Below are 12,855 nucleotides of genomic sequence, written 5' to 3'. Positions count from 1 at the left end.
TGCAGAACACTGCACATCCAACACATTCTGATTTTTTTATTAATTTTTTTTTAAGGTTGGAGCAGATATTTGTGGTTTCAGTGATAACACCACAGAAGAACTTTGCAGACGATGGATGCAAGTGGGAGCATTTTACCCATTTTCCAGGAACCACAACTGTGAAGGTTTTGCTGTAAGTTGTGCTTTCTGTTCAGAACTGCTTTGGGTGTCACACGACCACATTTCCTGTAATATCACTTCAAATCCTCACTACCCCTGACCAGTTTGAAAACAGAACCTTAAGCTGTCTTTATGAAATTATAGATGGGAGAGGTTGAGTTTCATGAGGGTTATTTGAGAATACAGTTATTTGGCAGCAGTTTTATGGATACTGGGTTCTCCTACCACCGTGAAACACCGAGGTCTGTGTGAGCCACCAGGCTGACCCCTGGGAGCTCCTTGGCATGAACCTGACTGCCAGGATGGATCCTGGAAATAACCCTGATGGACAAGGAGGGATGGGCAGTGCAAACAGCCCAGAGGGACAGGACACCAGGTCACAGCAGCAGAAAGGGGAGCCCAGTGAAGAGCTGCCCCAGGGAGCCCCAGACTCTCTGAAACAGCTTTCCACACATTTGCCAAAGTGTTTTTGAGAAACCTGGAGATAATATGTTTATATGGATGTTTGCTTCCAGCATCAAGACCCAGCAGTTTTTGGACAGAACTCCGCTCTCGTGAACAGCTCCAAGCATTACCTGACCATTCGCTACACTCTGCTGCCCTACCTGTACACGCTGCTCTACAAAGCTCACACCCAGGGGCACACGGTGGTCAGGCCACTGCTGCACGAGTGAGTTTGGGAGTTTTATAGCCAATAACAAAAGTCTGACACATTTCATGTGGTTAGGGGGCTTTCTAAACCTCTATCCTGTGAAAATGCACATTGGGATATCTGTAGGTGACTTCCCAGTCTGTGAAACCCCACTTTGGGGTAATCAGGAGGTGATTTTTTTATGGCATCCTTTAGTCGTAATTGTGGACAATCAGTAACTTGAACCTTTGGGGTTACTGGTGATAAAAATCACAAAATAAACCAAATTTCTTCTCTATCCTTCACATTTATTTAGGTTTTACACTGATGAAACAACATGGAGCATCGACAGGCAGTTCCTGTGGGGCCCTGGGCTGCTGATTTCCCCTGTTCTTGAGCCGGTAGGTTTGGCTGGTATGGGATCTGTCTGGTAACCTTGAGCCATGCTGAGTCACCAGTTCCCTCTCCTTCATTTATTGCTTCCAGTGAGAGAGCCCACAGCACATTTGTACCCCTGCTGAACCAGAAAATCTTGCGGTTAAATCCTACTCCTGTTTTCCAGTCTTCTATGGAGTCAAGGATGTCTGGTCTGATATTCTGCTTTACCTCATCCTCACATCATCTCTGAATTTCCTTTGGAGTCAGCTTCTCTTGCTGCATTTCAGCTTCTTTGTGGTACAAAAACATTGGGGCTTATTCTGTGGCAGAATCTAGTAAATAATGATTTCCCCTTCCTGCAACACCTTTGCCACGGAGAAACGTGAAACATTTGTTAAATACAGAAGGGGAAAGAGAGAATCTGAAAGGTGCTGGCCCCAAAACACGTGGAAATAAAGAAGATAGAGAGACACTCGTGGGTAGAATCTGGTTCACTGGGTTTGAAGAATTGTGGCTTTCAATAAGCTGCCACTTTGCAGAGCAGCAATTCAGTTCCACCCCAGCAGCTTTGCAGAAATCGTGCTTGGATTGCCCCTTCCCCCTGTCTGGACACCATCCCAAACACCAGGAAACAGCAAAGCATAGAAATATCAATGATTTTCTCACAGTGGGCTTCAGCTTTATTGGAAAATGGAGTTTATCTGATTAAGCTGAAATATGAAGGTTGTTTCTTTATTGAATTTTAGGGTGTGGAGTCCACTCGTGTGTACTTCCCTGATGCAGAGTGGTACGAGTATGACACGGTAAGGGAATGCAGGGGATATTATGGGATATTACATCATTTTCTAAATGGGAATGGGATGAAATAGGATTGTCAGCCCTGCTTTGGGCACAGAGATGTGAAGGAAAGAGTTTGGGGTTACTTGGGAGACAAGGGATGAAGGGTGGTGGGATAAGCACAAGAACTGGTGCCTCAAGGAAGGGCTCAGATTATGACGTTAAATCATAGTGATATTCAATTATTTTATTTTATGTGCCCATTAACCCATAGATATTTACACAACTTAAGCTTTTTTGATAAGGAACAATTTGATGAAACTCAGGACTTAAGAAAACACTCCCTGCAGTGGGTAACACAAAATTCCTGTTCTCTTTTCCATCCCTGTCCATAAGAGTGAACCAGTCAATATTAAGAAATCATGGCACAATTTATATACCCCAGCAGAGAAAATGGGGGTGCACCTGAGAGGAGGATACGTTTACCCTACTCAGAATCCAAGCAACACCACAGTGGCAAGGTAGGATCCCAAATGGGACACTTTCAACATTTATTTTTTTTCCCCCATAACAGGGCTGAGGACTTCTAGGATACAAATAACAGCAGCCCATTGTATTTAGGATTTTCACCGCGAAACGTGGGAATAGCTGTGAACCAAACCTCATTTCCACACCTTTAGTGATGAATTATTTGCATAGAAATTTGTAAACTCACTGAGTATTTCAATCCATTTGCTTGAAAATGAAAGGAAACCGGGGATTAAACTTAAGGCAATTCTCCAAGGATTGTGACCCTGTTGGGTGCTACACTCTTACATGAACGTGGAGGATGCATCAAGAGTGTTCAGATGTTTGTTATGCACATTAATCTCTTTCCACAGCCGCAAGAATCCAATGGGACTCATAATTGCCCTGGATATCAACAATGAAGCTTCTGGGGATTTGTTCTGGGATGATGGAGAATCTACAGGTGAGCAGCCATCAACAGTGAAATAAATACGGTTAACAAAGATTTCACATGCTCAAATTTCAGTGTTCCAGCTGAAAAGAAGGCTTTGTAACACACTGCTGCTACTTGCTCGTAAATCAAATCGCTTTCATCACTTTTAAGTAGAAAACTGTGGCTGTTATTAATGTAAGATTGAAGTCACAGCTTAATTCGACACAAGTAAGGAAAAAAGACACAAGGCTCTAGTTTAAGGTCAAACCTCTGGTTTTCAGGAGAAATCTCTAGATTGTCAGGAGGTGACAGGGTTTTCCCATGGGATTTAGGCAAACCAGTGCCCATCCAGGGAGGTGTCTGAACATCAATATTGGAAAGCTTTAGAAGTTCCACCTGTACAATTCCTTGTTCTTGTGGGCTATACCAATCATATCTCCCAGGAGAACTCCCAAGCCTCTGCGTTTTGGAATTGAGTGAAAGTCGGGGATGCTTTCAAGAAATAGAGCAGTGATTCAGCTGATTATTACTGCCATAAATCCAGCAGGCCTTGGGTGGCTGCTGTGCATGGGGGGTGACAGCTCCATGTGCTCCTCTGGCCTAAAATAACAAAGCCATTACTGCCCTCACTGCTGCTGCCAAACAAAGCAATAAAACATTTCATCATTTTACAGCCTGCCCAAAACTTACAGGTTGCAGTTTTACAGGCGAACCATTTGCAATTTGCCTGTGGTGACAGGATTTGTCTTTTTGTGTGTGGAGAAAAAAAAAAAAAAAAAAAGCCAGATTGAGCACACTTTGTATTTCTTTTTCCTGGTCACGTGTTATTTCCTCTCTTATGGTTCCATGGCATTTATCCTTATTATTACCATCACCACCACCATTATTTTTGTATGAAGAATCCTTGTTTAGGTTATGCTAAAGGATTAGCTTTGATCAAAACTTTTATGTTTAAGACAAACTGGGAAGAAATAACAGTAGGATAAAAAAATCACTACATTTTAGAAGAGCTGATTTCAATGCATTTTTTGTGGAAAAAAAATTAGATCTCCTGGGAGACTGGCCAAAGGAGAAAGAAAAAGGGACATTTCAGTTCCTCAGCGAAACATTAGTAAATATTTGAATGCAGTCCTGATAATTAACAGTTTATTGGTCTTCAGCAGTGGCACAGCCCTGCTTTAATTTGATTCTTTTCTGCACTCCAAGAGTAACTTCTCTTTACCTTTTAGGTACAATTGAGAATAAAGCCTACATCTACTATGAGTTTAGAGTTTCCAATGTAAGTATTTGATTTTAAATTATCTTATTTTCATTTCTGATTTTTATCCAGTATCTTTCAAGAGCGTTCTTTTCCCTCTTTATTCTCCTGTAAGATTTGCTGGAAAACAAAACATTTGCCAAAGCCAAGAGGAATCATGTTCAAAATACTCTCATTTAACTGGGATGAAATCTGTCAGGTGTTTTTCTCCTAGTTAATACAAATATCTAAATAACTCCTATTTTCTTCCACAAAATAAACTCAGCAGCAATATTTACTGAACAAGAGAACTCTAAAGCATAAGAGGCATTTAAAACAGAGTCAAAAACGAAAAGCATGGATTTTGTGACTTACTTTTTGTTTTGTGATTTTGTGATTCTCAAAATAGTGGCACTGTAAAAATATATATATATATTTTTATACTGTGAAAATACTGCTGAACGCGTCCAAAGAGTGAGGGAGACCCACACCTTGCCTGAGCCCTCAGAAACTGCACCAGGGTTAAGTTTTTATTGTGCTATTTTAAGCTGAAAGTGCCTTTGCAGGGGTAATCAACATCAGGGTAGAGTCCTGATAGTGTTTCCATTCAATATTGACAGTAACTATTACATAACAAGGCTTGTAAATAGCATGATAACATATTATTTCTGCAATAATAATGATAAAAGTAATATTAATATTGGGTGAAGGAATTAATTCCTTTGCCATGATGCAGGAGCATAAACCAAGTGAGAGAATGCAGAGGAACACCAGTGAATCGCATGAATTAGTAATTTTTAAAATCATAATTAATCATAGAATCATTTGTAGATTGATTGATGGTTGCTGTTGGAGTTTGAAACCCCAGCAGCCAAATCATGACTTGACTGTGATGACATTTGAATTAACAATTAACCACAATGTTCCCATGAAGGGCAATAAGGAAGTCCCACACACGTGTGACAGCCATGCAGTTCCTCTGCTTGGACTCCTAATCTAAAAATAACTAGTGACATGGAATTAGGAAGTGGTGTTTTTATATCCAGAGGAGTGAGAACCTTTGCTTGTTGGAACCCTCTGAGATCCCAGACAGGTGGAGTTTATCTGTCCTGTCACAGACCCACCCCAGCCTTTCTTTATTTCACAAACAAGGAAAAAAAAAAGCTGCAACGCAACACTGAAGATTATTTTATACATGGTAGAAAAGCTTTATTGTGATAACAGTGAGAAGAGCAATAATTAATATATGTGGAAATAGATATTGGTTTATTTATGCTACAATGTGAAAACCTTCATAGTAGAAAAAAAGTTCAATCAGGAGGATTTTTGGCTGGTTTTTAAAATAAGAACATGACCACTGTATTATTTTTCAGAATGTTCTACAAATGACTGCTACACACAGCAACTATGCTGATCCAAACAACCTGAAATTTGAGGAAATCAAGATATTGGGATTGTCCCAGGAAATAGCATCAGTTTCTGTGTCCCAGAACAACGTTCCACAAGATTATGTCTCCAATCTCACCTATGATGCTGGGAGAAAGGTAAAGCAATAACAGACAAATGGAAAGTAAACATATTTAAAATTGCATCAACTTTATTTTATGTATTGCAAAGGACAGTACCCAGTGTCAATGTTGTTTTAGTGAAACACAACGTGAATTTTATTACAGAATAAAAGTACAATTGCATTCAACTCTGCTGCATAAAAGTGCATCTAAGTTATGCTCACAGTGAGCAGACAGCTTATTTCACGGATTTATTCCTGTTTGCTTCCAAGGAAGCTGTGGGAGTAACTCCTTGTTTTTAGAGTCTTAATTCTTCAGATTTTTATCTCTAAAAATATCAGTTGTGAGTGTTTGCAAAAGTTAGACTGTATCAAATCTTACAAGATGGGATTTTGTAAATTTTTAAGGTTTTGAGTGTTTTATTCTTAAGGACCAGCACCTCTTCTGACCAAAGGAAAGCTGGATGGGATGTGGCATTTAATAACTCTTTATTGTTTCATATTTATAAGGTTGCTGTTATAAAAGGACTTCAGCTTGAACTGGGAAAGTCTTACACAGTCACATGGACTCTGCAAATGAATGTCAATGAAAGATTCAATTGTTACCCCGGTGGTAACGCAACCAGAGAACAATGTGAACAACTTGGCTGCTCCTGGGAAGTAAGTCATTATTTCTTTAAACTAATTTGACCAAAAAAGAAAAAAAAAAATCTAGAATAAAAGGGTTTCCTTTGTGGTTGTTACAGAATAAAAGTGGTCTGGGGGATTTGTCAGGTTTAAATGAAATGGGTGCACAGGCCTCAGCTGGCCTGTACTGATGGATTTTATTTACCTCAGTACCTAACAACCATTTAAATTCTACCAAATTATATCAGGAGTTGAGGAAAAACGAGGGATTTTTTGAAAGATGAACAGAAATGATATTAGAGTTATGAAAAAGTAGAAGAATATCTTCAGCTGCCCCTTCTGCCTCAGGGGCACCATGGTCTGCAAGGCTCAGCCCCTGTGTGTCACCTTCATGGTCACTCAGAGACGTTTTCAGTCAAATTGTCTCCTCTGGATCTCAGTTTGAGAGGAAATCCTTGAATCCCACAAAAATCTTGATTCATTTGGAATCTTGCTTAAAGCTACATCAAGGAGGTATTTCCAAACCTTAATCTCTGACATGAAGTTTTTTAACATGTCGTTTTATGTATTAATATTATTAATTATTAATAAACATGTGGGAGCAACATGGCCTGGCAGGGTTGAACTTCAGAGGGTGCCTCCAACTAAATTATTCCCTGTTCTTCTAAATGTAAAATGCCCATTTTGGACCTTTCCTATAGGAATGAAATCCAAAATTCTGTGCTGGCTGCTCCTGCACCAGCACCTGCTGAAGCGGTTGATGAACTGCTCTGGTTTTGCTGAACTGCTAAAAGAATTTTAATTTGTAATTTCAGATATTTGGAAATGTCAGGAGATCTCAGAGGAGTAGGTTGTTATTTTCACTGGATATATTAAGGATAATTTGTGTGGATAAAGGCAGTGGAAAGATCTGCTCTGATGTTGCCTGAGTATGAAATGGGTTTTGGGCACATCTCTTTGAAGGCGGCCAGAGAGCAATGGGATTAAAAGGGGAATTTCCACAGGCCAGGATTAAACCACGTTGAGGGATTGATCTGAAGATCACAGAGATGGGGAAATTAAACCCATCTTCATTTCACAAGGATTCAGTTTACTGGCTGAACTATTCGTACAGCCTTCACTGGCTGCCTTTATTACACCTGAGTCAGTGTAGAGATTATTCTGTACCATTTCTTTATTCAGGATTCCATTAATTTTTTCCCCCCAAATCCTACATTTGACACAGATCTGATAAAGACAGGATTCCATGTGAGTACCTAACAAAAAAATCCAGCTGACTTGCTAACCTGAAACTCCTTTCTATTTGCACCAGGCGGCAGAAAATCCGGATGCTCCTTCCTGCTACTACAACTCTGGCAATCCTTACTCAGTAGAGAGTATCAGTTATTCCTCCACTGGAGTCGTGGCTGACCTCAAGCTGGACAGCTCCATGGTCAGAGCTAACGAGGCTGCCACTGCCCCCATCAGCACCCTGCGCCTGGAGGTGAAATATCATCTCAACCACATGCTGCAGTTTAAGGTAACGCCATCCCAGAATATTTTATTTATGGACATTCAAAGGACTTTTTATAGCCAAATTTATGTTTCGCAGACAGAGGCAGCCTTGTGTAAATATGTTTCTCCTTCTTAGTTTGCATCTTTTTTATTTTCTTTTTTCTTTTTTTTTTTTTTTTTTTTTTTTTTTGTCTTAGAATCCTAGCACTCAATTTTACACAGAAATTACATGAATCAAAGGTACACGCCAGTGTATGTGTGTATTGTGAGCCAGGAACTTTGAAACTGAAAATATTTTGTTAATATGCTGGTAAAATTATCTGTAAGTGCTCTCATGACTCCACAGATTTTTACATCCATCATTGCACTTCTATTCTAAAATTTTCCATGCACTGTTGTTTAACTGTAATTTATTGCCATGTTTTTAATAATATCAAGCTAAGTGGTCAGATGTCAAAAACTAACTTCTATTAGCTTTCAAAACACAGAAAACCTGAAAAAGAATCCTAAAAGTTGAGCAAAAGATGAACTAGAAAATTATTTATCCCACTTGCAAATTATGCACTCCTATATTTTAAATATAAGTATATACTTTAAATTCCTGTAGATAATTAGACGAGCCATTCCTGATCCAAAATAAATCTTTAAGGTTCATTGGTTGGGTTTCTTTTCCCCTTAACAAAATCCTGTGAAAGGATTCAAGAACATGTATGTGAAACAAAACACTCACCACCGCAAGCGTTTTAAAATTTATATCAGATTCAGATTTCCAACAACTGACTTGTTTAAATAAATGAATTTCTGCCTCACAGATCTACGACTATCAGAACCCACGGTACGAGGTCCCAGTGCCCCTGAACCTCCCCAGCTCCCCCAGCAGCACGAGCCAGGACCGGCTCTACGAGGTCTCTGTCCAGACCCAACCCTTTGGGATCCAAGTCCGCCGCAAGAGCACCGGCACAGTCATGTGAGCACTGCCACCTTTTGTTACTTTATTTCACACGGTTTCTTGCAGCTTTTTTCCCTCCAAACCTTCTCTCCGTGCACTTGTCGGAGTGAAGAACACTTGGCAGCTCTGAAGGCTGTGCCTTGTGCATTTCCCAAGCTTCTGGGAGGCAAAAAGGGTTTTTACAGTTCCTAAAATATTTTCCTTAGGTGACCAAAACTCATTAAGGATTAGCTGTTTGGGTCAGTTTTGGGGAATGGTTAGGGAAAAATTAAATAGAAGGAGTTAGTGTCGCAACTAACTTGAGACGGGTTTTGATGACATGACAGATGAGTCTGGCAGGAGTTTTCATTTTTCCTTGATTAAGTCACAGTTAGGAAACAGAGAACAGTTGAGTGTGTTGTGTTTTTTGTTCAAAAAACCAATTTTATTTAATTTTTTAAAGTACTCAAAACTTAATTGTCAGTTGAGTTCCCTTCTGCCAACCAGAGTAATAATTCGACCTGCAATTGAAGTTCCTGGAACAATGAAATTCTCTGGCAGAGCCCACCAGGCTGCAGTTGGATTTCTAACTGGAAAGATGCTGATTTATAATAAATGTGACCTGTGAATGCAGTTTCAGTGTAATCTGCACAGAAAGTCGGTGAACTGTAAAAAGCACTTTATTTACTACATTTCATGTGGCACCAGTGCTCAATCTTGGAGGAAAATAGGATTGCAGTGTCCTGAAATGCATTTTCTCACTAAATTGCCAAAATACAACTTGGAGGGCACGATGCCCGTGTAGGATTCCTCTCTGAGAGACACAGAGGACTTTGTGTCCCTAAATTCTTCAGCAATTCTTAGACACCCTCATTTCATGGGCCTTAAGTTTCCTTGATAACCACAACAGTTTTAGTCCACTTTTACTGGAGAGTGAGATTTCCAGAGAAAAAGAGTGGCCCAAAAGAAAGCATCTGCCAGAAACAGAGCCCTGAGGACGCTTTATTCTTATTTTGCCTTTCCTCTTCCCACTTCAGCTGGAATTCAGCCCTGCCCACCTTCACCTTCAGTGACATGTTCATTCAGATTTCCACCCGCCTGGCATCCCAGTACATCTACGGGTTTGGGGAGACTGAGCACCCCACGTTCCGACACAACATGAGCTGGAACACCTGGGGAATGTTCACCAGAGACCAGCCTCCAACCGTAAGTAGGCAAAGAAGGAGAAAATGTGAAATTTTTTTTGAACTAACTAGTGCAGAAGTGTTCAGCATGACTTTAAAATTCAGTGGGTGTCTGCTGGTACTGGGCATTGGCTCTGACCATATTTATCACAGTTTACAATTTAGATGGTGTCTCCATGGCAGAGGTCTTCTCTAAACCCATTATTTGTGACCTGCAAGAACAATGTGAGGAGCTCAGGCCCTCAGTCAGGTGTTGGAAGGTGACAGATGGCTTAGGAGTAACAGCACGTTCCTCCTTTTTTTTTATTCTTCTCATCTCATTGTTTTGAAAATTAGACATGAGTCAGAACAATTCCTGTCGCTTGGGGACTAATTTAGTACTTACACAGGTAAAGCAGAAATCTTATCTCTGTTTATTTGTCTTATTTCCTACAAGATAGCAAATTTCCAATTATCAGGGAATGGCCAACGAAATAGCAGCAGCTAATCACAGCTCTAACTTCCAGTTCAGGCTGGAACAGATTTTGAGAAAATTAAATATAATGTCACCAGCACCTCCTGAGCATGCAGACATATGGTTCTGTTTGCAAAGAAGGGAAAGTCTTGTCCTGGGGAAGCACCTTCTCATTAGTGAAATTTAAGTACAGCAATACCTTTTCTTTCCTTCCTGCCCGAGCAGTCTGGACAGGCCTGACAAATTGTGAAGTTCCAAGTGACCTTCTGCAGGTCTGTTTTGTGGTTAGGTGGGGTTTAGGTGTATAAATTTAAAGTTTATTCGCTGTGTTTGGCACTTGTCTTATATTAAAATTATTACTAAATATTAATAAGTAAATGTTTGCAATATTTCCCTAGTAAAATGTATTTTATTTTATTTGCAGTACAAGCTGAATTCCTATGGTTTTCAGCCATATTATATGGCTCTTGAAGAAGATGGCAATGCCCACGGAGTTCTCTTGCTTAACAGCAATGCAATGGGTAAGAAAACCTTCACTTTATTTCAGAAAATCATGAAACGATCTGGGCTGGAAGGGACCTTAAAGTTCATCCTGTTAAGGACACCTTCCGCTATCTCAGGCTGCTCCAATTTGGCCTTGGACCCTTCCAGGGATCCAGGGGCAGCCACAGCTTCTCTGGGCAACCTTAGGGCCTTGTCCCCCTCACAAGGAAAAAATTCTTCCCCATATCCCCTCCAAGCCCCTTCTCTGTCAGTTTGAAGCTGTTTCCCGTGGTCTGATCCCTCTAGGCCTTTGTAAATTGTCTCTCCCCAGCCTCCTCCATGTGTTCCATTTTCACAGTTAGTGTTTTGCCCTGGTGGCAAACCCAGGCACCCCTTTCTCACTTCCTTCCCTCCCCTTCCAGATGTGACATTCCAGCCCACCCCTGCCCTGACCTACCGCACCATCGGAGGAATCCTCGACTTCTACATGGTTTTGGGCCCGACTCCTGAGGTCGTGGTTCAGCAATACACTGAAGTAGGAGCCTGACTAATGCTGGGCTTTGGGTGGGTTGGTTTGGTTTCTCTTCCCCCTCGTCACCACCAGCATCCTTCCTTGTTTTCCAGCTGGTTGGGCGCCCAGTCATGCCGGCCTACTGGTCCTTGGGATTCCAGCTGTGCCGCTACGGATACGCCAACGACTCGGAGGTGGCCCAGCTCGTGGAGGAGATGAAAGCAGCTCAGATTCCCTACGTACGTTGGGAGAAAATAACATTTGAGCTTTTGAGCTTCATGGTGCTGACTAAATCCACTTGGACACTAAAGCAGTGACCAACCACAAAAAACCACACTGCAGCAGAGAGGAGCAGGTTTTGTGCCACGGGCTCTGGGCTGTGTTAAAAGCTGCTTAATTTTCTTCATTATGCACACCGAAGAATGACAGGAAGGAGCAGTGATTAAGAAAAACCAGCTGGGGGAAAGAAATGAAGCAGCATAATTCCATTGCCGTAATGCTCTGTGTCAAGTCAGCTGTGATTTGGCCCAGGTTGTTGTTGGGATAGAAGGAATAGCACATAGGTCCCACAAAATTATGCCATAAATTGAATGTGGCTTCATTTTAAATATAATAATATCAATGTTTCCATAGAGAACAACTATTTCCATTGTTTCCTTATAGCTATGGAAATACAGGTGCAGCTTCTGTTTATATACGTATGGATAAATCCATATTTTTCTCTATTTTGTATCAATTTCTCCCCTCAGTTTAGATGCAGCAGTGAAAGGCTTGTTTTGGTTTGGACCTGCTCATAGATTGTGTAATATTAATTTAACAACTTCAGCCTGAAGTTTCCGCTGCTTCTAATTTTACACATCGAAAATTCCGTATTTTACTTATTTTGGCCAGTTTTCAATATTTGGCAAAAAAGAGAGAAAATAATTTTAAATTGTTTCTTTCTTTTTTTTTTTTTTTTTTTTAACTGCAGGATGTCCAATATACAGATATTGACTACATGGATAGGAACCTGGACTTCACCCTTTCCCCGCGTTTCGCTGGGTTACCAGCTCTGGTCAACAAAATCAAATCAGAAGGAATGAGATTTATCATTATCCTGGTCAGTTTGTAACACTGCTTTTAAATTCCAATGTAGCATCACAAAATGGAGGATATATTCAACGTGAGTTTTGAGCATAAGGGTAAAAGTGCTTCTAATTGTAGGATCCAGGCATTTCTGCAAATGAAACCGGTTATCCTGCCTTCGACAGAGGGGTGGCCGACGATGTCTTCGTACAATGGCCTAATAGCAAAGACATTTTGTATTCCAAGGTACTGTCCAGGGAAGAGTGAACCCGTGTGTTGTAGATGCTCAGTTTGTATTTAGTGTGGTTTGATTATTTTAAATATTCTTTGTCCTATTAGGTCTGGTCATTCCTTCCCAACGTCCAAATCAACGAGTCACTGCCTCATGAAGATCAAGTAGAGGTAAGTGTTGACATGGTTTGGTTCTGGACTCAAATATAGGCATTAATCACTTGAAATAGCAGTAAACTCATGGATAAA

General features: G+C 40.6%; 1 protein-coding gene across 1 annotated transcript in view; it reads left to right on the top strand.

The window, feature by feature from the left end:
* SI (sucrase-isomaltase) overlaps nucleotides 1-12,855 on the top strand; it is a 73,151-nt gene that overhangs the window by 45,378 nt on the left and 14,918 nt on the right. Inside the window, exons 17-34 of the mRNA XM_066193689.1 lie at nucleotides 56-172; nucleotides 675-829; nucleotides 1,107-1,191; nucleotides 1,915-1,971; nucleotides 2,342-2,466; nucleotides 2,827-2,915; nucleotides 4,115-4,164; nucleotides 5,496-5,666; nucleotides 6,140-6,289; nucleotides 7,569-7,775; nucleotides 8,563-8,717; nucleotides 9,716-9,884; nucleotides 10,741-10,837; nucleotides 11,222-11,334; nucleotides 11,424-11,549; nucleotides 12,281-12,409; nucleotides 12,514-12,621; nucleotides 12,715-12,777. Coding sequence (XP_066049786.1) covers nucleotides 56-172; nucleotides 675-829; nucleotides 1,107-1,191; nucleotides 1,915-1,971; nucleotides 2,342-2,466; nucleotides 2,827-2,915; nucleotides 4,115-4,164; nucleotides 5,496-5,666; nucleotides 6,140-6,289; nucleotides 7,569-7,775; nucleotides 8,563-8,717; nucleotides 9,716-9,884; nucleotides 10,741-10,837; nucleotides 11,222-11,334; nucleotides 11,424-11,549; nucleotides 12,281-12,409; nucleotides 12,514-12,621; nucleotides 12,715-12,777 — 2,166 coding nt within the window. The remainder of the gene's footprint in view (nucleotides 1-55; nucleotides 173-674; nucleotides 830-1,106; nucleotides 1,192-1,914; nucleotides 1,972-2,341; nucleotides 2,467-2,826; nucleotides 2,916-4,114; nucleotides 4,165-5,495; nucleotides 5,667-6,139; nucleotides 6,290-7,568; nucleotides 7,776-8,562; nucleotides 8,718-9,715; nucleotides 9,885-10,740; nucleotides 10,838-11,221; nucleotides 11,335-11,423; nucleotides 11,550-12,280; nucleotides 12,410-12,513; nucleotides 12,622-12,714; nucleotides 12,778-12,855) is intronic.

Source organism: Chamaea fasciata, unplaced genomic scaffold (assembly GCF_029207755.1).
Source record: "Chamaea fasciata isolate MVZ Bird 193981 ecotype frontalis unplaced genomic scaffold, bChaFas1.0.hap1 SCAF_11, whole genome shotgun sequence".
In the NCBI taxonomy this organism is placed as follows: domain Eukaryota; kingdom Metazoa; phylum Chordata; class Aves; order Passeriformes; family Sylviidae; genus Chamaea; species Chamaea fasciata.
Note: the sequence above shows the minus strand (reverse complement) of the source record. Positions and strands in the feature narration are given on the sequence as shown.